Below are 24,499 nucleotides of genomic sequence, written 5' to 3' on the forward strand. Positions count from 1 at the left end.
ATACTTCCCCATTACAATTATTACACATGTTCCCATTATCTATATGTATATTTACAACATCCTGCAGAAAAGGTAGTATTTGTCTAACTTTCAGAAAAGCTATCGATGAAGGATCGGCATGTGCAGTCTTGGGCAGTGACACCACACTGACTTCAATAACGTCTTCAGTGAGACTTCGTCGGGTCTTTAATTCTTTATATACTTGCCGATCAATGGCCAAGACTGAAATGTCCATGGTTAATGAGGTCCTCAGGTCCCCGAACTCTTCAGCTACGTTCTTTATGACTTTTCTTGCATCCCTGCCACAGTTTATTTGTCTGGTGACAATGTCCCAATTTTTAAGAGGAATTTTGAAATTGCTTGACTTAACCTTGGCACCATGAGATTTAACTTGCCCTACAATTGTGATCTGGGCATGGAGTCCGCTCCTTTGGCCAATCTGGATTGTCCTCCCATTGATTAGATTCGGGGTTGAAGATTTTGGGCTAGGGTATTTTCAGACTCAGCATATCTTTTTGCAAGCTCATCCTTATATACATAGCACCACAAACATGGATAGATGGAAGCTGGACTATTGTGGCCAACAATCCTTGTCAGAAACTCATAAAACATGCTCTTCTCTTCCTCTCCAAAAGAAATATGTGCTTCTGTCTGGAGATCGATAAATTATTGAAGGTATACACCAAATACCTCTTCCATGTTTGCATATGTGTCCACAGCCTCGTACATTGCGATTATTTCAGTTGTGGTTGCTGAATTTGGATTAACGATATTTGCAATTTGTGCTGTCAATTTAGTTGATACTCCCCCTTTGTCCTCCTCAATTTTTACCCATACTACCCCATTACAATTATTGCACATGTTCCCATTGTCAATATCAATATTTACTACATCCTGTAGAAAAGGCAAAATTTCTCTAACTTTCACAAAGGCTATCGATGAAGGATAGGCATGTGCAGTCTTGGGCAGTGACATCATCGACTTCAATGACGTCTTCAGTGAGACTTTGTCAGGTCTGTAATTCTTTATATACTTGTCGATCACTGGCCAAGACTGCAATGCCATGGTTAACAGTGTAAGTCCTCAGGTCCTGGAACTTATTGATCAGCACTTTAAGTAGCAGTACTTTCAACTTTTTACTAGAACTAGATACTTTGCTGTAAACTACTGGACTTTGCACTACAAGAGTTCACATCAGTTCAAGTGGACTGTCCTCTCACACTAGTTGATGATTTCACCAGATGTTTAGTGACCAGATCCTGTCACTGGAGCTCAAATGGTCTCACTTTGTTCGCCAAAGTTCATTAAACTCCATTCAGCAATCACAGCTTCAGAAACACATGCACGCTCTTCTCTTTGCAAATGAAATATGTGTTTGGAGATCGATAAATTGTTGGCGGTATGGACCAAATGCCTCTTCCATGTTTGCATATGTGTACACAGCCTTGTACATTGCAGTTATTTAAGTTGTGGTTGCTGAATTTGGATTAACGATATTTACAATTTGTGCTGCTGATACTCCCTCTTTGCCCCCCCCAATATTTACCCATACTTCCCCATTACAATTATTGCACATGTCCCCATTATCAATATGAATATTCAGTGCATCCTGTAGAAAAGGCAGTATTTGTCTAATCTTCATGAAGGCTACCGATGAAGGATCGGCATGTGCAGTCTTGGGCAGTGACATCACACCGACTTCTGCATATGAAAAATCAAATGTTGTTCTGTCTTTCATGTTAGTTAGGATGGGGGGAAACACCTTTACAGTCTCAGGGGGTATGAACTTATCCGTGTATGGATCAACAGCACTCAGGATTACTGATTTGGTGGTGGTTAAAGACAGACCGTGTAGCAGGTCACTGAGGTCGCTGTCCTTTGATAGGTCTGACGCTGGACAGCAAGTGGAAGAAATGGGGATGTTGCTTTGTGGCTGGCTTGTCTGGTGGTGCTGTTCCATCTATCGCTGATCCAGTTTTCGCTTTCGTTTTGCAGCGGATGTGAAGTCCATACTTGCAACAGGGGCAGATGTCACCTGCTTCCTGGTAGGCTCCATCCAATAGGCCTTCACCTGCATCACTGTCTTTTTCTCTCGAACGCGTACACCTGCGTCGATCCCAAACAGAAGTGTTGCTACGTGCGTACAAACTTCGCCAAGACCAGCCTTGCAGTTGCAGTGCGCGCTGCATACCCTCCCATTTGTTATGATTACCCATGGTGCCAAACCCTTCTCTCTGATGGCCTGGGAATGCAAAACCTGAAAAGAGATTTCAGGAAAAAAAATAAAAACATTAATAGGTTTAGATGTCACTCAAAAATAATACTCATGGAGGTGAACATCAACATTTTACATAAGGCCAAAAAAAGAGGTTTGTCTGAAAGCTTGCGCGCGCATTTGTAAACTCACGCAATTTGAAGAAAAAGAAATGCGGAATTTTTTTTATTTCAAAAAAAATTTTTTTTAGTTTTTTCCGGAAAAATTTGGCGAAAATCAGATTTTTTTTCTCAAAATACCATAAAAATACCAAGTCGGAAATAAAAAATAAATAAATAAAATAAAAAATAAAAAATTGCATTTCGCATTTGTTTTCAAACCGCTTGTGAGCTTTGAGACAAACCTTTTTTTTTTTGCCTAATAAGTTTTTCATAGAAACTAAATTTAACTGTCTTAATTTCTTGCCTGTTTCTGCAGAATGTTAATTATTTTCATTACCAATTTTTAAACATCACCAAATTTAAATGACATGTATGTTTCCCTTTAAAGTTAATTTGACAACCAAAACATTAGAAAATATTATTGAATGACATGAATGGGTAGGGCCTATCAAGGATTAATAATTCTGCATTTTCTCTTTTTTATCAACTTTTTAACTCTTTTATTTATCAATTGGCCCGTTCTGGATTTTCTTTCAAAAAATGGTACTTGAGCAGACATTGCCAGAAAGTTTGACAATTTTCAAAAAACACATTTTTTGAAATAATGCATTTTCTACATATTTACTCATATAAACTTTTGTATGATTAACTGCAACGGGAGCAACACTTTGAAGCTGCGTAAGAGTCATGTCCTGCAAAAACAGGTGTTGCCAGAAAATCTGATTTTTTTATTCCATATTTCAAATCAGTACGTTTTACAATTTGGGAATGTTTTATTTATACAGATTTAATTTATATCTACTTTCCATGCTAGTCTAGCTCTTCAAATTGACATAGTGATGTTTTAACAATATTCAAGGTATTTAAAAATGACACCACCCATTGTTAAATTACCAGAAAGTATAACACATACATCTTAAACACACAATATTTTCTTCAGACTTGCATTCTTTTTTCAACTGTCAACTGCTTTTGAAAATGCTGAATGTAGACACATAAATCCATTTTGTATTTTTGTTTGTTCGATTCAAGATTTTTATTTTTGTCCAAACAAGCTCCCGTGTTAGTGTTGTGAGTGTTATATGTTTTCAGCGGAGTTCAAACCTATTCAGTGTATGTTTTGCAGTTGGTAGTTTTACATGGTTTCCTTCTAAATTATATAAATTCACACGTTAAGGGCTGGGGTATGAGCGTTTGGACAGTATTTATTTTGGGACATTAGAGCACATCAGACATATCGAATTGCATTCTGAATACGAAGAATGTCATTCTGATATCAAATAATTTTGATTTTTTGAAATTCGCAATTTAATACACATTTTATGGCAAATCATTAAAAATTGATATTTTTGATATTTAACAGTACTTGAAGTTAACTTTATAAATCTGATGATTTATACTTAAAGTGTATGTAGGTGGGATAAAAAGCAGACGATCAATTCAAAATGTTGACCTTTCGTATTGAAGATATGGATTTTTTTCCCAAAACACCAAACAAAAATAAGGTCTTTTTGGGAAAAAATCCATATCTTCAATATGAAAGGTCAAAATTTTCAATTGACCGTCGGCTTTTCCTCCCTGCTACATACACTTTAAGAATATATCATTAGATTTATAGAATTTACTTCGAGGACTGTTATATATCAAAAATGTGAAAAAATATCAAATTTTTATAATTTATCAAAAAATTTGTATTATATTGTGATTTTTGAAAAATGAAAATTATTTGATATCAGAAAGACATGCTTCGTATTCAGAATGCAATTCGATAGGTCTGAGGTGCTCTCATGTCTCACAAAAAATACTGTCGAAACGCAATAAACGCTCATTTTGGATCCCTTAAGCATACTCGTTGTATTACCAACTTCAATATTTTGATAGTTAGTGGGAAAAGACGAAATTGTGTTTTAGAATGTTTGTTTCATCAAAATGTTCGAATATGCAGATCTTTAAAAATACAACAGTAAACGTTAAAACAGGTATACCTACTTGTTAAACTTTGATACTCAAACATACACAGACTCACCCCTATTTACTTCATGAACAATAAGGATCTCTGCATAGGTATCTAACTCTTGCAAACAAGTAACATTGTTCATTTAAGTACAATGTATTACACATTTGGTTAAAAAGATGTACATTTAAGATGTACATGAACACTGTTTAACAAGATCCTGTAGCTTGATTACATAGGCTTTTTTGCGTCTCTTATTTCTAATGTCCTTTGTCTCAATGTTCAAATCACTGCAAATACTTTTGAGTACTTTCAATCCAAGTGAGTTCAGCTTCCCTATTGCGAATAGTTCATAAATGTTATGTGTGTTTGATACAATTGGATGGTGCAGACCAACTTGGTCAAGAACAGAACTAACAAGTCTTCTCTGTGCTTCTGCATTTTGATCATCTGCTGTTGGAGCAATTCCTCTAACCTTGGCAGCTACACGGCTGAAGTAACTGGAGATTTGCTGTGATGTCAGGAATTCGGTAGACTGGAAAAGTCTATTTCCTTGGACATCCTTCTTGGAACGCATTTCTTTGGCAACCTCCACAGGATCACATTTTACACCACTCACCTCACCTTCGTTAAATTTTTTTTAAATACTCCTTCTGTTTCTCTGTGAAACGTTTGGCAGGCTTTCTTTTCTGAATGGCCCAGCCATTTGGTACCACTTCTCTGCTTGATAAAGTGCTGGTGGATTTCAAGCTCGGTACTTGCTGTGCAGGCATTTCTAGTTTTCCTGCATACATCAACTTTGCTTTATCATGTAGAGTATATTTGTCTCTAATCCTGGTATGGGTGTCGCACAACACATGATTGTTCAGCTCTGCAACAGTATTGTACGATGTTAAGCAGCCTTCTTCAGGACACGGAAAGAGATTAACAGAACTTTCACCTTCCTGATGACTATCGATGCTCACTGTTTTCTTCTTTCGTGGCTGTATTCTCTTAAAGCTGTGTCGTCTTGACGGTACACTGAGTATAGTCAGTGCTTCCGGTACATGCCTGAAATCAGAAGCTGGGGGAACAATTGGTCTTTCTATTCGATATCCTTTCCAGGCATGCACCTCCTCCTCTCCAAACTCAAAGTTAGTTAGTTGGGTTATGTCATCAATCGGTTTTGCACCTGCATGCAGCCTTTTCATTAACTTCACAGAGAAAGACTAGGACACTATCCATCCCTCCATGGCTCTCTACAGCCATTTTAAATTAATGAGGCATCTCCACATCATGGCCTTCATCTATGTGGATTCGAACATGGGCCTTGATTGATGCCGCCATGCGGTCACAAGGACCTTTGAAGTTGAAAGTTTATACTGTGTGTATATTTTCTAAATTCATTTTACCACGTTATGTTTTTTTTACACAAATGCATGCATGCATGTTTTGAAGCACTCACTAATTACGGGTATTGGTAAAGTTTCGAAACCTGTATGAGATGGTGCTACAAATGTACAGATTTTCTGGCAATACCGGTTTTTGCAGGACATAACTCTTTTGCAGCCTTTAAGTGTTACTTCCGGATGCAGTTGTGTGTTAAATCTTGTACGCAAAGGGTAAATACTAAAAGTATTTTAGTTGTATAAAAAGTTATATGAGTAAGTATAGATGTAGAAAATGCACAATTTCAAAAAAATGCATTTTTTTTTAAATTGGCAAACTTTCAGGCAACACTGGCTTTACAGGACAAATAGGCCTAGCCCCAGAGATTTTTTTTCCAGATTTGGATGGGGCAATGTCTGCTTAAGTACCACCAAAGAGAAAAAAAAACTCTGGCTGCTCAAGCAAATTTAGTTTTTTGACTTCAAAGATGGGGTAAAAATGTCATTTTTTCAAAAATGCTAAATTGCCAATTGAGACAATGAAAAACCTATGTGTACAGACTATTAGATCTGGAACTTCCCCCACAGTGAAAAATCTGAACAACGTTTTCAGGTAACAAAACTTGAAGCAGTTACAAGTCCTTGTCCTTAGTGATTGTGAAAAAACTTATCAGAAAACTTATCAGAAATCGGTTAACCCCCTGAGCACTACCTGCCGATCTAACATTGCCTCTGATTGGCCAATTACATGATATTTTCACTTTAATCACCAATCAAAATGTAGCTTTGCAAATAATTCACCCCAATTTTTTTGTGTGGTGAAATTATTCTAACAATGTTGCTGATTGGGTCAATTGATAATGAAAGCTTGTTTTTGACCAATCGGCAGGTAGTTCTCATAGGGTTAACTTCCAATTCTGGTACTTCTTCCTTGTCATCATGTCAGGTAAATGTACACATCCCCCATTCCCCAGCTATTAACTCCTCAAACTGTTCCTGTAAGATCATTTACCTTGTACATATACACATTTACACACCTTTTGATCCGTTTCAAACTAAACTAACTGTTATTTATTCATGAATGCTTTGGAGGTTTGATGCACTTATTTGATATTGAACTAGGGGATAGTAGGTGTATGAAGGGGTGGGTCTAAAAAGTAGTTAGCCAAAATGTTTCAATGTCAGTTTTTATCACATGCATGCTAAACTGAAGCATTTCCATATAGTGTGAGTATGATGGTCTCTTAAAGCTTTAAGTAACAGCAAAAAATAATACTGTATAGTAGGATATTTTCGTTGGGTTAATTTTTGTGTGATTTTTATCAATTCTGGACAGTTTAGTGGGTATTTAATTCGCATGTCCAAATATATTCACATTAAGTACTAAATATTTTTGCGGGGTTAGAATTAGAATAAAATAATGTATATGTAACTTTGCCAATTTGTGCCTTGTTTCTATTAGTGCAATATACAGTTTTATGTTTGTTATGATTCTAATTAAAATTTTGATATTAATATGTGTTGAGCTGTATTTTTTGGCTAATTTAGGGGCAGTTTAATAATTATGATTTTTTTAAACAATGTGCCAAAATAGATTTAACCCCCTTCTTGATCCACCCCACCCTCTCAGCCTACCAAAAACCCTTTCCCCCCACTATACACTTGCCAATTTTTTTTGTTCTTAATTTTGAAACCTAAAATGTCATGCAAGCGTAGCAAACAGGACATTTTGCATATTTATATGTTTCTGTACTGTTTACTTAAAAAGGTGCCCCATAATTGTGCCACAAATTTCTTTCCCCTCTTTTGACCTGTTAAAATTGCTTGCCCTCCCCCTTTTGGCATGCCAAAAAAAATTGCCCCTCCCCCAATTTTACCCTTCCTTGGGCACATAAGTATTGCACATGCAGCCCCTAAGTGTGAAGCCTTCAGTTTGATCAATTTTGACCAGTTGATAAACTTGTAACATTAAATTTCTAGATAATGAAAAGTAAGTTCCCACAAAATTAAAGGCCAATGGTGATGTAAAGTAGTTTAAAAGTATATTAGAATACAATGTTACTACCAATGAAAGTTTAAATGGATCTTTGTACTAAAAATGTATATGCGTTATTCATGTTTAAAACAATGTTGATCCACTCCATGTTCTGAGTGTTATCTATGTTCTTTGAATTGAAACAAGTATTGCAAGTTGAGTAAAAGATTAAATTGGAAAGGGTAAATGTTTCATATTGGGCAGGGCATATGGATGACAATAAATGCCCTGCTAGTTGAAGCGGTTTAGGCTATCAACTAAGATTTTAGTATATAAATACTAAATGTGAAATAGCTGCTGAGACTTGAGAGATCAAAGAACCTGGCATTTTTGTATCAATTGGGTCACATTACTCACAATGCTACTATTGATATTCATTCAATTGTCACAGGTGTATCCAGAATTAAAAGGGACCTCTAGCAATAAAAATTTCTGTTATTGTTCTAGTGAAAAATGTTACTACTAAATCATCTCATATGAATGCTCAAAAACAAGAATACATACTATACTCTAGGTACTGCTATATTTTCTTTCTTTTTCAACTTTCCCAATCTAGGAGGGACATATTCATCACATGTGCCACTCCCTGATATTCACTGAAAAGTTTTCAACCTTTGAATTCTGGATACACCCCAGATGGCTAAACCTATAGTGCTGCACATCTTTTCTTATAGCAAAAAGGATGTAATTATTAAATGTATCAAGCTCTGCTGGCTACTCTGGCCCACCATTACAAAAGGGTATAGCTGACCGGCCGACTGACGGCTTTATAGGCACTAACTGGATGTCTTGCCTAATTTGAATATGTACATTAATGCAGTTGTAATGGTGAACTCAATTGCTCTGTTCCTGCAATGGGTAATCCATATACCCCCTATGGAAGACAAAATCTAATCTCCCACACAGGAAGTGTGAATTTCAAATGGGGTTACCTGAAGGGGTGACTCCATTTAAAATCTACACCCCCTGTGTGAGAGATTAAGGTCATGTCTTCCATAGGTGTATGGATTTCAACTGGAATAGACGATTAGGCCAAAAAAAAAAAGGTTTGTTTGTCCATAGAGGCTTATGAAACAGTTGGGTCGGTAGGTCGGATTAAAAAAAAAATTTTTTTTACAGATATTGCACTTGAAACTGACAATTTGAAGACTGGTAAATAAGTCAAAACACACAGCACTTTACTGGTTTAACTCTTGAGATGGTTCTGCATGTTATACTGTTCATTTTCTTTACATTTTCTTTCTTTAAATTTATACTAACCACTGTTTTACTAGCACATTCAACGCAAATTAAAAAAAAAAAAAGACACGGTCAGGACCAGAGTACACGGTCGGTCGGACGTGGACAAACAAACAATTTTTTTTTGGCCTTATACTAATTACACTATTTGTTCAAACCTAAATGTAGTGTGACGTGTAGATATCCTTGTTTTATCTTGAATGTAACATTTTATACATTGCAGCAGGATTGCCTTTTGTAAACTACATGTACTATTTGCTCAAAAGGTTCTTAATATATGTATATTTTGTATTGTGTTATAATGAACCATTAATATATTATACAGATGGAAGGTTTTAGAAATAAATTATTGAACAACCATACTTCATTATTGTCAGAGTGTAATTTGCTTCTGCTACCAAGTGTGTGTTTTGATCAATAAAACAAGTAGTAAGGGTCTGTGGGAATTTTTATCTGGGGGCACTTTTAGTTTGTGCCTAACATTCCAGATATGTCACAGGGAGCCTATATGCACATTATAAGGTGAATCATCATGGTATTCGGCCCTTTGAACAGATCCACCATCTTGCTGCCAAAACGAGGTTCTCCCTGCAAACGCATGCGCAAAATGTGCATTTTTTTCTTGCACTTTTCTAGCAGCGTACATGGTAATTAAAGCATGCACTTGACAGGTGATCGCACTATGCACACACGGCACGCACTTTGCGGTAAAACCTCGTTTTGAGATGATCAGTGAATTGCATGTCCCCCAAAGACTTAAAATATCATAAAAGCAATTGTAGCATATTTTGTTTGACACAACTTGTCCAAATTACAATGTCACACATTGTTGCATTCCACCACAAATTGGTCATTACAAAAAAAATATAAAAAGATACAATTTCAAAAGTTGCATTTTGGGCCATTCAACTTTTAAACAATGCAGTAGGCCTGATTACATTCTGCATGCTTTGTGAGAATTGAATGGACAGAAGTACAAGTTTCAAAACTGCATATATGCAATGAGCCATCGTGACTGAACGCAATGATGTGTGACATTGCAAATTGGTACTAGGTGTGTAAAACATGATAGGCTATTAATAAATTTTATAGTTTTTTAATTGTTCAAATCGGGGAATTTATGTACATTGTCTATGGCACATGCAGTTCTAAATACCTTAAAAAAAACTGACCCCCTTTAAATAATGACCATTATTCAAAAACGAGTGATTGTATTACAAATCTGTAAAATGTGTTGGAAGCAGAATTTATTCCTGCACATTTTGACACCTCATTTGTAGCATTTGACTAGATATTGACGTCACAGCGTACATTTAAATCAATGTAACCCAAGATCTTAAAGTTGCAGTAAATTCTGTTGATTTTGCATTCAGTGTAATGGAAGGAAATCTGTGTAATGATATCCGAGTGTTTTTGTATTGTAAAAATTTTATGCAAGTGCAACTTTCAAATCTGGACCTCAATTGACCGTTGTTTTATTGTTTTCTGGGCTATCGTATTAAACGAGGTGTCAAAATACGCAGAAATAAATTCTGCTTCCAACACATTTTTCAGATTTGAAATACAACAGCCCCTTTTTGAATAATGGCCGTAAGAGAAGATATCGTGACTATCTCTGCATACAGCACGTGAACGCCACAGCAAGATGTATGACGCCCTGGCATCAGATTACATCCTATCTTTTAGCGTGTGTCCCAATGGCCATTGTTTAAGGGGGGTTAGTTACTTTTTTTGAGATGTTTATTTTGGTACTGCAACTTGGCATGGGATGTGGAGGAATACATGGTGTGGATTTCAATATAATTTGAGGAAGTTCCAAACTTGCTGTATAAAGTTTTGATATCCTGCCAAAAGTTGCTCCATTTCAATTGCCATCATGCATTATTGTGTGCCACATGATGGCAGTGCAGTTCCCCCCTCCCCCAGTGATACCAAACCCGCATTTGAGGTTCATGGGGTGAAAAACATGAAAATGCTCCAATCTGACGAAAGTGGGGTCAAAATGTTTTAATATTTGGAAAAACCAAAATTACTAAAGGGGGACATATTTGTTTTGCAAACTTGTAAATTTGTACAACAATATCAAGAAACAAAACAGCCCAGTAAATTTCTTAACCAGTGTCACAAATCTCTTTTATTGTGTAATTTCATCTGAATGCTTACATACAAGTATGTATGAGACTAACAAGAACGTCACATTCACACAATTCACTATAAGCAGGGGTCAGCAACCCTTTTCAAACCCAGTGTCATTGCCAAAGAGCTATCTATTTATGTGCCATTAAGTCATGAATAGGTATATTCCTATCAAAGCACCCAAGCAAGGTCACATGTCCAATATTCCATCCACAACTTGTGGCACAGTACTGTAATTAATAAACTTGTCTTACAAGGCAGCTATTCATTCATATCCTCAACCTGTGGTACTGTACTACATTTAGTTATAATAATTAACCCGTGTCAAAGGGCAGCTATTAAAAAATAGTTGAGGTACTGTGCCACAAGCTGCAGACAGACTCTGTTTTACGCAAGCCCCTTTTTGCAAGCATTGAACCTTCTTGGGTATCAGTCTTTCTGAATAACCAAAGCTGATTCTTAACACTTTTCTTTAGCTTACATCATAATGTTGTAAAAGGTATAGGGCCTATGGTACAAGAATTGGTGTTTTTTTAATCATTCTCTTCCTTTTTTACGACAATCTGCATGCTAAATGTAGTGGTAAGGTTGCCACTAAATGCTGACCCCTGCACTAAAGAAAATATCACATACACACCACTATGTATCCTAAGAACATGACCGGGGGATCAATTTCACAAAGAGTTAACAATTATCTCAGTCAGGGTTGTTCCATCTATTGCACTTACCCACTTCTCACGTCTGTCAAAGGGGACACACTTGCAAAATCCCTATTGGTTTGTACATGGCCTTTCAGTTCCAAGTCAATTATCTCAACAAAGAAAATACCAATTTGCCTTGTCTCTGGTAAATTATTTAATAGTTGATTTCCCTAATAAGAAATCAAACTTTTGGAATTGTTTCCTCAAGAGGTATTTAATTTGTGGCATGTTTTGTGATATCCCCCATTGAGTGCAACGGTAAGTGTCTCTTTCATGTCCTAGGGGGGTGAGATGGAACAGCCAAATCTTGGCAAAAGCAACCAATGGGAAGAAGCGATCTATTGCAAGTGACGTCATGCCGACAGACAGAATGGGCTATTCCAGCTGAAATCCATACACCTATTATGGAAGACATAACCAGGGACAAGTGATTTGCGTGGAACTTTTTTTCCGCGCATCTCTGGCTATTTTTTTCCTATGGGCAGGGATACATGATTGGCACTTTTTTTCTGTGTAAATCACTTGTCTCTGGACATGACCTTAATCTTCCACACGTGGAGTGTGAATTTCAAATTGAATTACCTAAATGGGCGACTCCATTAGAAATCTACACCCTGCTTTGGAGATTAAGGTCATGTCTTCCATAGGGGAAGTACATATTTCAACTAGAATAGCTTAATGCCATTGTAACTCCCGACCCATCATACCTCTTCCATATAATTTATGGAAGTTAAATGGGTTTGGACTTAAGATGGGTTAATACCTTAACGGACTTGCGATGCACTGCAGATTTTGTGAAATCTGCCCCTGATGATGGAAAGTGAGGACCAAGTTCAGGAATTTATATTTTGATTCACTTACTTCCATCAAAATATGACCTACAATGGTCAAGTTTAACAATGCAAAATCTTGTTAAACACAATAAAAAACTTAAGGGTTTGATTTGATCTGATATAAAACAAGACACAAATACATCTATATTCTTGTACCCATTACCCTTCCAAATGTGAACACACTGACATGCACATATGTTATCAATTTCAAGGTAGTTGACATTTAATTTGGTAATTCAATTGATGGCTGTAAATAACTTTATGACCTTCTCAGACAAATTTTACTATGTGTACTAATACATGCACATGCATATTGTTTACAATGATTGGAAAGATTATTTATGGACCAGTGTCACAATGACTTATGATTGATCTTATGATTGATTTAGAAATGTTTACCAATACAGTAAATCAATTGTAAGACTTTGTGAAACAAGCCAGTTTCAAACTTTACCTTTCACTTGTTATTTTGGTTTACATTGAATCCTTGAAATCCTTGAAATTTACATTATTTTGGATATTTTATAGTCATACATTAAATAATTGTGATTAAATTGAAATACAAATACACCATTGTTATACTTTCTTTTTAATTAATAAGCATGCATGTATTACATTATTAGTAATTAAAGTGATTTTTTAAATCAAACCAAATTCAAATTTAAATCTTTAAGACCACTTCTTAATTCTGGAATATTAAAAAAAAAATCAAAAGTAAAAAATTGAATTCTGGTATTGTCCTACATATTCTCCGACATATTCCACACATTGAAAACTACACTTTGTTTCACCTTGAGTTTGGTAGTGACATTGATGCCTATTTTGCCGGTTGCAGTATCAAAGTGTGTGATAACCTACCTCCGCTGGATGGATATACCATGGTGGTTTATCTGCATATTCCAGAGATGCCTGTCAGTACCACTAAAAAAAGCCTGAAACTTGCAAAAAATCCTGAAAAGGTGCGTAAATTTGGGCAAAAAAGCTTTAAAAAGGGCTGAAAATAAATAAAAACGTATAAATTCAGAGTAACAAATTTCCTGAAATCAGGGAATTTCCTGAAAACAGGCATATCTGATATTTGCAGCACAACCACACAAATGTCACTACCAAACTTGAGTTGAAACAAAGAACATTGTCTAAGACAAAACTTCTTTGGTGTCGGTCTAATTCTGATTCACAAAACTTGTATAACATAAGATGATATTCTTGAGTACACAATAGTAGCATTTTGTATTTTTTACAAATGTCTGTTACAAGTCCTCATCAAATGGAGGTATAGTCATTTTCACATATACATACAAATTTGAGCACAGTTGACCAACCCTGAATATAATATCAAAACTGGCTTTGTGTGTTAATACCTTACAATATATTGCAAGGTGCCCCAATATTCTCCATAAATTTGGACCAATCAAAATTTACTGAGTATACACAGTATGTTGGTTCAGTGGGCCAGTGATCTGACTTTTGATCATAAGGTTACAGGTTCGAGTCACATTGCAGTCAATATATTATGTCTCTGGACAATACACTTAATCCTGTTTGCTACACTTCACCCAGGGGTAAATGGGTATCAGCTTATCCTGCCTGGGAAGGCAATACTCTCATTGTATGGGAGGAGAAGTGGACCCACCACAGGAACTTTGAGCCTGAGAACTTCTAGGCATGAACTTTACCATGAGGGTGATTTAGCACTTCCCATAATCTTTTGTTTTCAAAGTCTGCCATTTACGCTAGCAAATCCCATTCTAATGAAAAAGATGTTGTTTTGAAACTGATCAGTTCCTTTTCGAATGATGATTACATCTCAAATTTACACGTAGCTCTACTGCAGGCTAAGATCATTTACAATGCATCATCACTTATGTTGCAAATTTAACCTATTGTTGTGACGATAATTCATTCGATAATTGAATATTGATCATAGTGCAGTAAGCCATGATAACCATTCATCAAGTGAACGTTTTTATATCCGTGCATCAATTGAACGGACTGAAGCGATGTTTTGTTTGTGCTTTGATAAAGACTTCACTCCTTGTTAACCCTGCAACCGAGACAGACGTGCCTAGGATTGGCTCATGATGTTTAGTTAGATTGGTCAACATGATGGCGATTATATTGTCATGTCTTGCACGTGAATCATATTCAATTATACTTATTATGATGCGATGTAACTCTGGTAAGACTTATTATTAAAACACACATGATGTATTTTGATCAGTTTGTCTGATGATGTAAATTCCTAATAAATTGTTAAACTTAATTTCTGTTTCATCTGGTTCATTTCGTGATAGTCATTCCCATTCCTGTCCATTCCCTCATCCCTTTGGGACTCCAAATCCGGTACCTCAAATAATCATGGTACAAAATGAATATTGGAGTTGGCAAATCCCAGTACGCCTCTGTCTCACACCAAGGAATTCCAAAAAGTTGACAGCCCTGTATCAGAGGTTGTGCATGAAATCATTGATTGGCTCCAAACAAAGGATTTGAACGGTGTCATTCACCGTAATCATGGCGCAGTGCAGTCCATTCAATCAAATGTTGTGATCAACCTATTTGATCGTGTGAGATGAACTGTCATGGTAGATTGCAATCATGTTTTTGTTGAATGCATTTGAGTAGTCCGCCATATTTACGGTATGATACGTCATATGCACAACCTCTATAAAATTGCTGTACTCCTAGCTCTTCAAAATCAAACTGTAATATACCACTAGAATGTCATATACTACAGCACTGGATAATCCTGTATAAAGTAATTAATTATTGATCACCATTTCATCATTTATTGTCTTTTAAGTAAACAAAAACACATTCCTGTAAAATATCTAGCAGCACAGTCTGTTTAAAAATTCAAGTGGTCAATGTATGTTTCTCTGGTGCTTGCTTGTGTGCCAGATATAAAAACCCTATGCTTGATAAAGCACTGATCAGGAAGATCACATCAAACCAGCGATGATAGAAATTGAATTGCAGATCGCCCAGAACCTCTGTGATTATCAAACGATATTGCGGCGGTACATTCATGCGCATAAGCAGCACGCATGAGATGAAGTACATCCCCATGATCTGCGCCAGACAGAGGACGATGACGTTGGAGGACTTACTGCTTGACATTGTGTAGAAGAACTTGGTGAGCTTGATCAGCAAACCTCTGATGGAAGTCACGATGATGATACCCACGAGGATGAAGGACACTTGCTGAGACCAGAATTTGACGTCAAATTCAATTCCGAACCAGTAGACTAAAATCTCAACTCCTTTGCTGATGGGGTCAGTTTTCCCGACGCGGTCAAATATGATGTTGACGGTGCAAATGAAGATCTTCCACATACAGTAGAGGGAAAACACATATCCCATAAGATTGAAGTATTTGCCCTTTAATGTCTTGGAATAATCCATGCGTTCTTTAGTGTTGTGCAGATCTACGAGTTCTAAGAAGAGTTGTCGGCTTAACTCTTCGTAGCCGCTGATCTCCTGCTGCAGTTGGCCCACATTGGATGATGAGTTACTGGATGAGAACATGTTCCACAGACTTGACTTGCGACTAGGACTGCTTGATGCTCGCTGCAGCATGTCTCGCCTCGCTAGAGCCAAACGCTTTTTTTCTTGGTTATGATCATATCCATGACTTGGGTAAGCTTCCTCTCATGGGAGTCAATATCTGCGTCGCTGACGTACCTCATGAAGTAGGTCATGTAGGTGTATGGACAGTTGACGGCACCAAAACCTGACAGCACGGCCATGATAGTGACTCCAACCACTCCAATTCGACTTATTGCCTGCTCTATGGACAAGATGCCATGCTTGGGGCTTAGAATAGGGAACGGATCCCCGATCTTCCAGAAGAAGTACATGAAGATCAACCACGATGCAACGGACATAGCGACAGCCACGTGCCTCTTTTGGACCATTCTTAAATTGTTGAAGCACAGGTAGCCAATATACCATGGTAGCACTACGATCAAGAGCACCAAGATGGAGTATAAGTCAAGCTTCCAATGGAAGAATCGTGAATTGGAATTCAACACTCCAAGAATCTCAAAGATGATCAACTCAAACAGAGTACAACTGAGGGCAAAGGTCACAGAGAACAATGTCTGTACAATCCCATGATGCACCTCATAGTTCTTGAAGAGCTGCCTCATGAAGAATATCCATCCTCCAAGGAAAAACATGATCATGGTGCTAAACATGACAAAGGAATCCAAAATGAACGCCATTTTGAATTTTTTTAAATTCTTGAATAGTTATCAAGAAACAATGATTACAGTTACTGTAGCACACTAAATACACAGTTTAATACAAGTCACTGTAAACAAACAGCTACAGTTGAACTAATGTCATGAAACAAACACTCTGTGTTCTGGTAACAGTCACATGGAACATGTACATCTAGTATTGAGTCTTTCTTCCTCGAAATCTTGTTCTCATATCAAGCTGTGAGATCAAAAGACAAAAGATTCATGAGTTAACTTATTAATAGCTTTGACAAGAGCATACATAAAGATGTTTTTGAGCAGAAGGGACATTTAACGTCCACAATTGAATTGAGGTATTTGTGGGAAAGTTAAATGTTGTTTAGGAGACAAAAACAGACTGACCCCGATTTTGCATTTTGGTAATTGAACAGCTGAAATGTTTTGAAAAATTTCAGAAAATTGTCAAAATACATGTATGTTTGCAAACATTTTAAAGATTTTTTCACAATTTGTGTGATATTTTAGGGTAATTTAGTTTCTTTCAGAAAACCAAATCCTGATCAACCAGGGGAATATGGCAAGATGGCAAGAGGGAGAATTTGCTATCTTTCTAAGGCACAAAAAAAACAATGCTGTTTTACAGGCAGACAGACTGGCTAAGTAGGGTATTCAATTGCGAACATTCAATGAAGATTTGATGAAGATTAAAAACTAGATTTTCCTAATGTGAACGCATATCTCTTCATTCGATCTTCATGAACTAATCTTTGATTTATAGAATGAATCAATTGTAATGTGAAGATAATGTGAAGACAATTTGAGCCATGTTCCCTTTTCTATAATCCCATATTGCAGTGTTAAATAAGCCAAATCGGCATTGCAATTTGCCATGCATTGTGGGACAGTTTTTTTGTGAGTATATAATATTATTGAAAATGTTTTACTAGAATAAAAAAGTGTTTAAAAAACATGATTACATAAACTAATTTGTCAAAATATGTGTAAAAGGATAACATTATTACAATAACAAATGAATGAATAATAATTACAACAATTTCCCCGATATGTCAGAGGTTAAAGTGTCCCATAACTGCTCTTAAAAAGCAGATGTTATAATGCCGATTGGGCTTATTAATGTGTTTAATGTCACAAGTGACAATGTTTTATCTGTCCCATTTCAAATGAATTCGATACATACCAATGATCTCTTGCATTCAAAAAATGCCTGAGAAAGTTCTCTGCAGTCTTGATCAATTCTGGTATTTGGTTGAAGACATTCCCTTGGTGTTTTCTTATCCTGTTTAAAATCGCAACATAAAAACAAGGTTAAAAATTTTTGCATGAAAATGAATCAGTTAATTGTTTCAGTTATCAAAGCTAATATTTAAATCCAATCATCATTATCATTGTCATTGTCTACGCTTTCCGGCTATGTTGCCATTGCGCACACTACTACTGCTCTCCAGGCTATTCTGTCATTGGTCTGTGTAAGAGTTTGTTCATCTATTTCTTTCTGCATTTGCGCCACCCATGTTGGTTTTGGTCGTCCGACAGGACGCCTAGTTTTTCTTTGAAATTCAGCTAGTCTGTATAGATGACCCACCCAGTTTAGTCTTCTTCTTTCTAATCATCGTTAGGTTACTCTTAATTAATTTCCAAAGATATTGTGCTCAGCCATTATCCTTTTTGCTTCACCAGCACCTGTGAGAAGATCGGTACCCTTTACTACAGGGACCGTTCGTAAAGTTACATCTAGTGTTGGGTATTCGTAACTTTACGAACGGTTATTTGAGTTACGAAGAGTTTTGAGTGAAATGGACCCCAGGTAAAGCATGTGTAAGATAACTAAGTCTGTATACTATTTTGCAAGGACCTTTTGCACTGGCTGAGAACTGGAAAAAAGAACTATGTCACGCCTGCGTCACACGATGCTATGCAGATTGAATGGCGAATGAGATGCTGATCTGATACTGACGTGTTTCAATTAGCCAATCGGAATCTACTCTGTAACTTGATAACTTGTATCATCTATTATTTTATTGTACCACCATTAAACCTGTCTAGTATTTGATTGCATGATGGGTCACACGATATTGATACTTACAATTTTCACACAAGGGCTTTCCAACAAGCACTGCTTAAGGTCCTCCCTCAATGCTGCACATGGCCGGTTAGACTCTTCTTTGCCTTCAAAGTACTTAGGCATGATTTAGCATTAGCTTCATATACCATCAACAGCAGTACAGTACCTTGATTGTCCCCTTGATTGTACTTCAAATGGTGACCTTGAAATGAAATTATAAAACAGATGATGTGATTTGTATGTTATAATATTACTAACAACGTTTGTACAGTATTTTATGTGGGACATGAGAGTACATGTACATTGTACATCAGCCATATCGTATTTTGAATACAAGGAATGTTCTTCTGATATCAAATAATTTTGATTTTTTGAAATTAGCACCAATATTATAATACAAATGTTATGGCAATTAATATTAAACATGATTGTTATTTTTCATATTTAATAGTTCTCAAGTAAAATGTGCAATAATTGGCATTTTGGCGGGCTTGCGGGTACCCACCCGAGATTACATTACCCGGGCAGGAAATACCCTGCCCAGGTACCCAAATTGAAAAATGCTAGGATCATTCATGGTTGACCTAAAAAAAAATTAAAAAAAAAGTATGATATCAAAATGCATTCAAATTCAATGCATTTTGATATCATTAATAGAGTATGACATGAAAACAAAGTATCAATTTTCATATTAAAAACACAAAACACCGTGCAAAATTCAATTTTTGTTGTTGCAATTTCGGGTACCCGGTTACCTGCCCGAAAAATGCGCCGGGTACCCGGGCACAAAATTACCCGAAAATGACAGGCCTAATGTGCAATAATTAAATTAGTCCCTGATCAAAATATTCATTTACTGACTGTAATCTTGTTTTGGGTCTGAACTGTTTCCATTCGAAATCTTGATGGCAAATTTGACTAGTTCCAATAATTGGAACTCATGGTGTGGAACATTCATCACCATATAAATTCACTAGTACCAGGGCCCTGACACTCAGTTCAGAAGTATGTTACTGCGTGGAAGCGGCCATTGACCCTGTAATCGCATATCCAGGAACTACCGGCCGCGTAGGCGCACTTGTATGCTAGACTGCGGAACTCAGTCCTCAATGATAGTCAGTCATTTATCTTTTGGTCATTATATGACTATCATTTGAGGACTGAGTTCTTACGATACATCTTTCGAGGTGCAGTTTCAGGCAATAGCTTGGGATTATTGGGGCAGAGGTTATCTATAATTGAATCCTTTCATGACCACTGAAGCATAGTCAAGTCTGCCAAGGACACTCGGCACAAATTGAAAGACCATGTCACTCTTGACAAAAGAATGCATGCATGTCAAAGGTCATACGACACCAATTTGGTGTTTGTTATGCTCCTCGAAATATGTACCTTAAGGTCTATGTCTGCTTGTATGCGCCCTATACGCGTTATTGATCGCGTTGGACATCGCGTTGGACTTGTGCTGCTGGTGACGCGTTCATTAGCACCCCAGCACCAAATTGGTGTCGTATGACCTTTGACATGCATGCATTCTTTTGTCGAGAGTGACATGGTCTTTCAATTCGTGCCGAGTGTCCTGGGCAGACTTGACTACTATGCTTCAGTGATCATGAAAGGATTCAATAGATAACCTCTGCCCCAATAATCCCAAGCTATTGTCATGATTGTCTGAAACTGCACCTCAATAGATGTATCATAAGAACTCAGTCCTCAAATGATAGTCATATAATGACCAAAAGATACATGACTGACTATCATTGATGATCTCGACTGAGTTCCGCAGTCTACGCAGCACCCCATTAGCACGCCATGGCAGCGCCCATACGTGTGTCAATTTGTGGTTCGCGGGATCTTTTTTCAGGCTCTGTAGCGTGCAAATTTGGCTGGTGCGATTTTACAGTCTACTGTGACTGTGCTAGTACCGTACTGACGCGAGTATAGTCCCACCCCGTTTTTGGGTGAACATTTTTCAAAATTGGGGGGTGGGACTATACTCGAATTAAAAAAATTCTCGAACTCTAATTCTGTGATTGTGGTAGTATATGGTCATTTTCACGGTAAAGGGTGTAACTTTTGATTTTTAGGGTCAAAATTTCAAACCACTTAAATATGTTTCTGTTTACTGTAATCATGCATAGAAGCAACTTAAATTCCAGTAAAATAGTGTTTCAAGGCTTAAACCTTTTGATTTCTGATAAAAATTTGACATTTCCATAACATTTTGGTTAAAATCTAAGAAAAAATGTATTTTACATAAGCTCAGAAAATTATGACATGAAAGCTGGAATACATGTGAAATCCCATTCCAAAGTAAGTCAACAGATATAAGTTAAATTTTATACCATGTTTTGCTATGTTTGTAATTGCAATTTTGAAAATTTTTAACATCAAGGGTCATTTGCAATGGAAATTTCCCAACCTTAAACATATTTTTTTAAGTTTTAATTGGGTTCCTAAAATAATTTAAATGTCTAACTTCATGTACAAATACTACTTGATGAAAGGAACCTCCCAGCCAAGTTTCACAGAAATTGGAGTTATTTTTAGAATTGGCAATTCAAGCGATTTGTGTTTCGGAGGCTTCAGTTAACAACACAGGTGATCATAAAAGTAAAATATTTGGCTAACTACTACAAGTTGACATGAAAAAATAGGTAAAAAATATCACAATTACCAATTTTCATGCTTTGCTTCTAAGTATTGAATTTCAGTTGTGACAAAAATTAAATTATCACAGCAAGTCATTTTTTTTGTTTCGGAGGCTTCATGTTTACAATGGTTAAACATGGCAAAAGTAGTTTTTTTTGAAAACAACACTGTTGGGATCATCTAAGCTGTTATTTTCTTGTGTGTATTGAATCAATGATTCTATGCGGCAGATATTGCAGATTTATAACATGATAATTTTTTTTTTTTTTTGTTAAGTATGGTGTTATTTGCATTTTAAGCCTACAAAACGGGCTTTCTTGGATATCAGTATATTTTTCAAGCATTAACCATAATATCAATTTTTTTTTAAATTTATGACATTCTGCACATATCATGCAACAATTACAATGCAGATATCAATATGGAACATACCAATTTAGATATGCATAGATGATAATTAAGTTTACTGTTGTTTCGGAGGCTTCATTTGTTTCGGAGGCTTCAATTGTTAACGGAAAGTTTGTATTGGGTCCCATTTTCAAACGGTGATATATATCTCCATGATTTAAAAACAAGTGACTTGAGGATCTACTTTGCTACATTTTGATAAATAGATTGGATGAGCTCTTTTATTTATATTTGCCCAAGCTTGCTGAACAGTTTGTTTCGGAGGCTTCAAAAAGTTAACGGAAAATCGGCTCTTTGAAGTCAAGATTTTATAAAAATTTTAAAAGCTTGCAAATCAACTAATTTTTGTTACCCATTTCAAGTTAAGATATCAACTGTTATGAATCAAGAAGAAGTGAAGAAATAACCAAGAATTATGAACCAAAGCTATACCCACAAAGTTTGTTAACAATTGTTAACGGAAAATGAAGCCTCGAAACGACAAATATCAAGTCCGGTTCTCAAAAATACAGGGCTGTTCACAATTAAATCTAATGTGGCAGTGTTTACTGAACATATGACCGCTTTCAGGATAAGAAAATTATCCATGAACTAACTGAAGAAAACACAGGGTTTTACAAAAATGTTACTGTTTTTACAGTTTTTCAAAATGGCAATATTAGGTACATTTAAGCCTGCTAAAACTGAACGTAGTAACTCCCGAAGATGATTATGCTACCCAAGGTAGCTGCTAACTAGATGACTTATGTGGCCAAAAATCATGGAATTCTGTGGCTTTATTAGAAAACTACGGATCAAAATGTTAAAAATCCAAAGTTACACCCTTTACCGTGAAAATGACCATATAGGAACTACATAAGTTCCATCTGTACGGAATCTTCTAAGAAGTTTTGGACCCACATAAAAAGTCTCAAAAAAGACTCTGTGGTATCCCAACACTGAAACAACATGGTAAGTCTGAATCTGACAATACAATCAAAGCCAGTATTCTAATAAACAATTACGATCAGTTTTCACACAGGAGAAAAAAGAATTACCTGACATCCCACCCAGTAATATCCCTCCTATCCCTGACTTTACAATTTCTGTTGATGGTGTTTATAAACTTCTTTCTGGCTTAAATCCACACAAAGCTTCAGGCCCTGATGGTGTCCCCGCCCGGATCCTCAAGGTAGCTGCCGAGGAAATAGCCCCGGCCCTGACAATATTGTTTCAAAAATCCTTAGAGACCGGCGAGATACCATCATCCTGGCTGCGTGCCAATATTTCCCCAATCTTTAAAAAAGGTGACCGGACCGACGCTTCTAATTATCGCCCCATATCACTAACATCAGTCTGCAGTAAAGTCTTGGAACACATAATCCACTCCCAAATCATGAATCACTTCGATAAATTTTCCGTTCTTACCGACAAGCAACATGGCTTCCGTACCAAACATTCCTGTGAATCCCAATTACTCCTCACCATCAATGACCTGGCCCTCTCATTAAACAACAAATCCCAAACCGACATGATAATAATGGATTTTTCAAAAGCATTCGACACTGTCCCCCACAACCGACTCCTTTTAAAACTCAGTAATTATGGCATTAAAAATACCCTTCTCATTTGGATTTCAAATTTCCTCAAGCACCGTGAACAGAGGGTCGTTGTCGGTGGAGAACACTCGACTTGGACAGTAGTGGAATCTGGCGTCCCTCAGGGCACGGTGCTTGGCCCCTCCTCTTTTTGACCTACATAAATGACCTGCCCCTTAACATCAGTTCCCATGTCAGATTATTTGCTGACGACTGTGTCGTATACCGTCAAATCATCAACGACATAGACCACTCACTTCTCCAAAAGGATCTTGACACCTTAGTGAAGTGGCAGGAGGACTGGCAGTTATGTTTTAATGTCAAGAAGTGTTTTACAATGCGTATAACGCATGTCAGAAATCCAAAAATATATAATTACGATCTTGGAGGACACACACTGGAGGAAGTGAAAAACTACCCATATTTGGGTGTTAACATCTCTAATAATTTAAACTGGTCTACTCACATCAATAACATAACTTCATCTGCCAATAGATCTCTAGGTTTCATAAGGAGAAACCTTTATGCATGTCCCAAACCAATCAAACAAACAGCCTACATGACATGTCTCTTGTGAGACCTCTTATCGAGTACTCAAGCTCGGTATGGGACCCCCATCAGAAAGATCTCATTAATAATCAACGAGCGCCAGCGACGAGAGTGGACGTGTTTTCACATCGCTCCGACATCCACGATTTTTATCCCTTTTTATCCCACCTTTTACTCGCACATCTTAGTTTATTTTACCTAAACTTGTAAACCTTAGTCCCTTGTGAACTTGTGGAGCACATTTTTGATGTTTAAATTTACTTTGGAACTCTGAAATTCTTTGACGATTTTGTTGCCTGCCACACCCCTTTCTTGCCTTGAAACCGCCATGTTGTTTTATTCATCTGGACTACACGCACTGTTTGGACTTTCACTACTTGCCAC

General features: G+C 36.7%; 2 protein-coding genes across 2 annotated transcripts in view; both read right to left on the reverse strand.

Annotated features, from left to right (window-relative positions):
- Positions 1–11,078: 11,078 nt before the first annotated feature.
- On the reverse strand, positions 11,079–16,867 carry LOC140160536 (Golgi pH regulator-like). The gene is given in 2 exon segments (XM_072183776.1): positions 11,079–16,250; positions 16,253–16,867. Coding segments are annotated over 2 exon segments (1,368 nt in total). The 3' UTR covers positions 11,079–15,497.
- Positions 16,868–16,968: 101 nt separating this feature from the next.
- LOC140160537 (cytochrome c oxidase assembly factor 5-like) overlaps positions 16,969–24,499 on the reverse strand; it is a 41,563-nt gene continuing 34,032 nt past the window's right edge. The window contains exons 2-4 of the mRNA XM_072183777.1: positions 18,951–19,131; positions 18,045–18,143; positions 16,969–17,084 (exon numbers count right to left, since the gene is read on the reverse strand). Coding sequence (XP_072039878.1) covers positions 17,040–17,084; positions 18,045–18,143; positions 18,951–19,052 — 246 coding nt within the window. The 5' untranslated portion in view covers positions 19,053–19,131 and the 3' untranslated portion in view covers positions 16,969–17,039. The remainder of the gene's footprint in view (positions 17,085–18,044; positions 18,144–18,950; positions 19,132–24,499) is intronic.

This window comes from Amphiura filiformis, chromosome 9 (assembly GCF_039555335.1).
Source record: "Amphiura filiformis chromosome 9, Afil_fr2py, whole genome shotgun sequence".
Lineage (NCBI taxonomy): Eukaryota > Metazoa > Echinodermata > Ophiuroidea > Amphilepidida > Amphiuridae > Amphiura > Amphiura filiformis.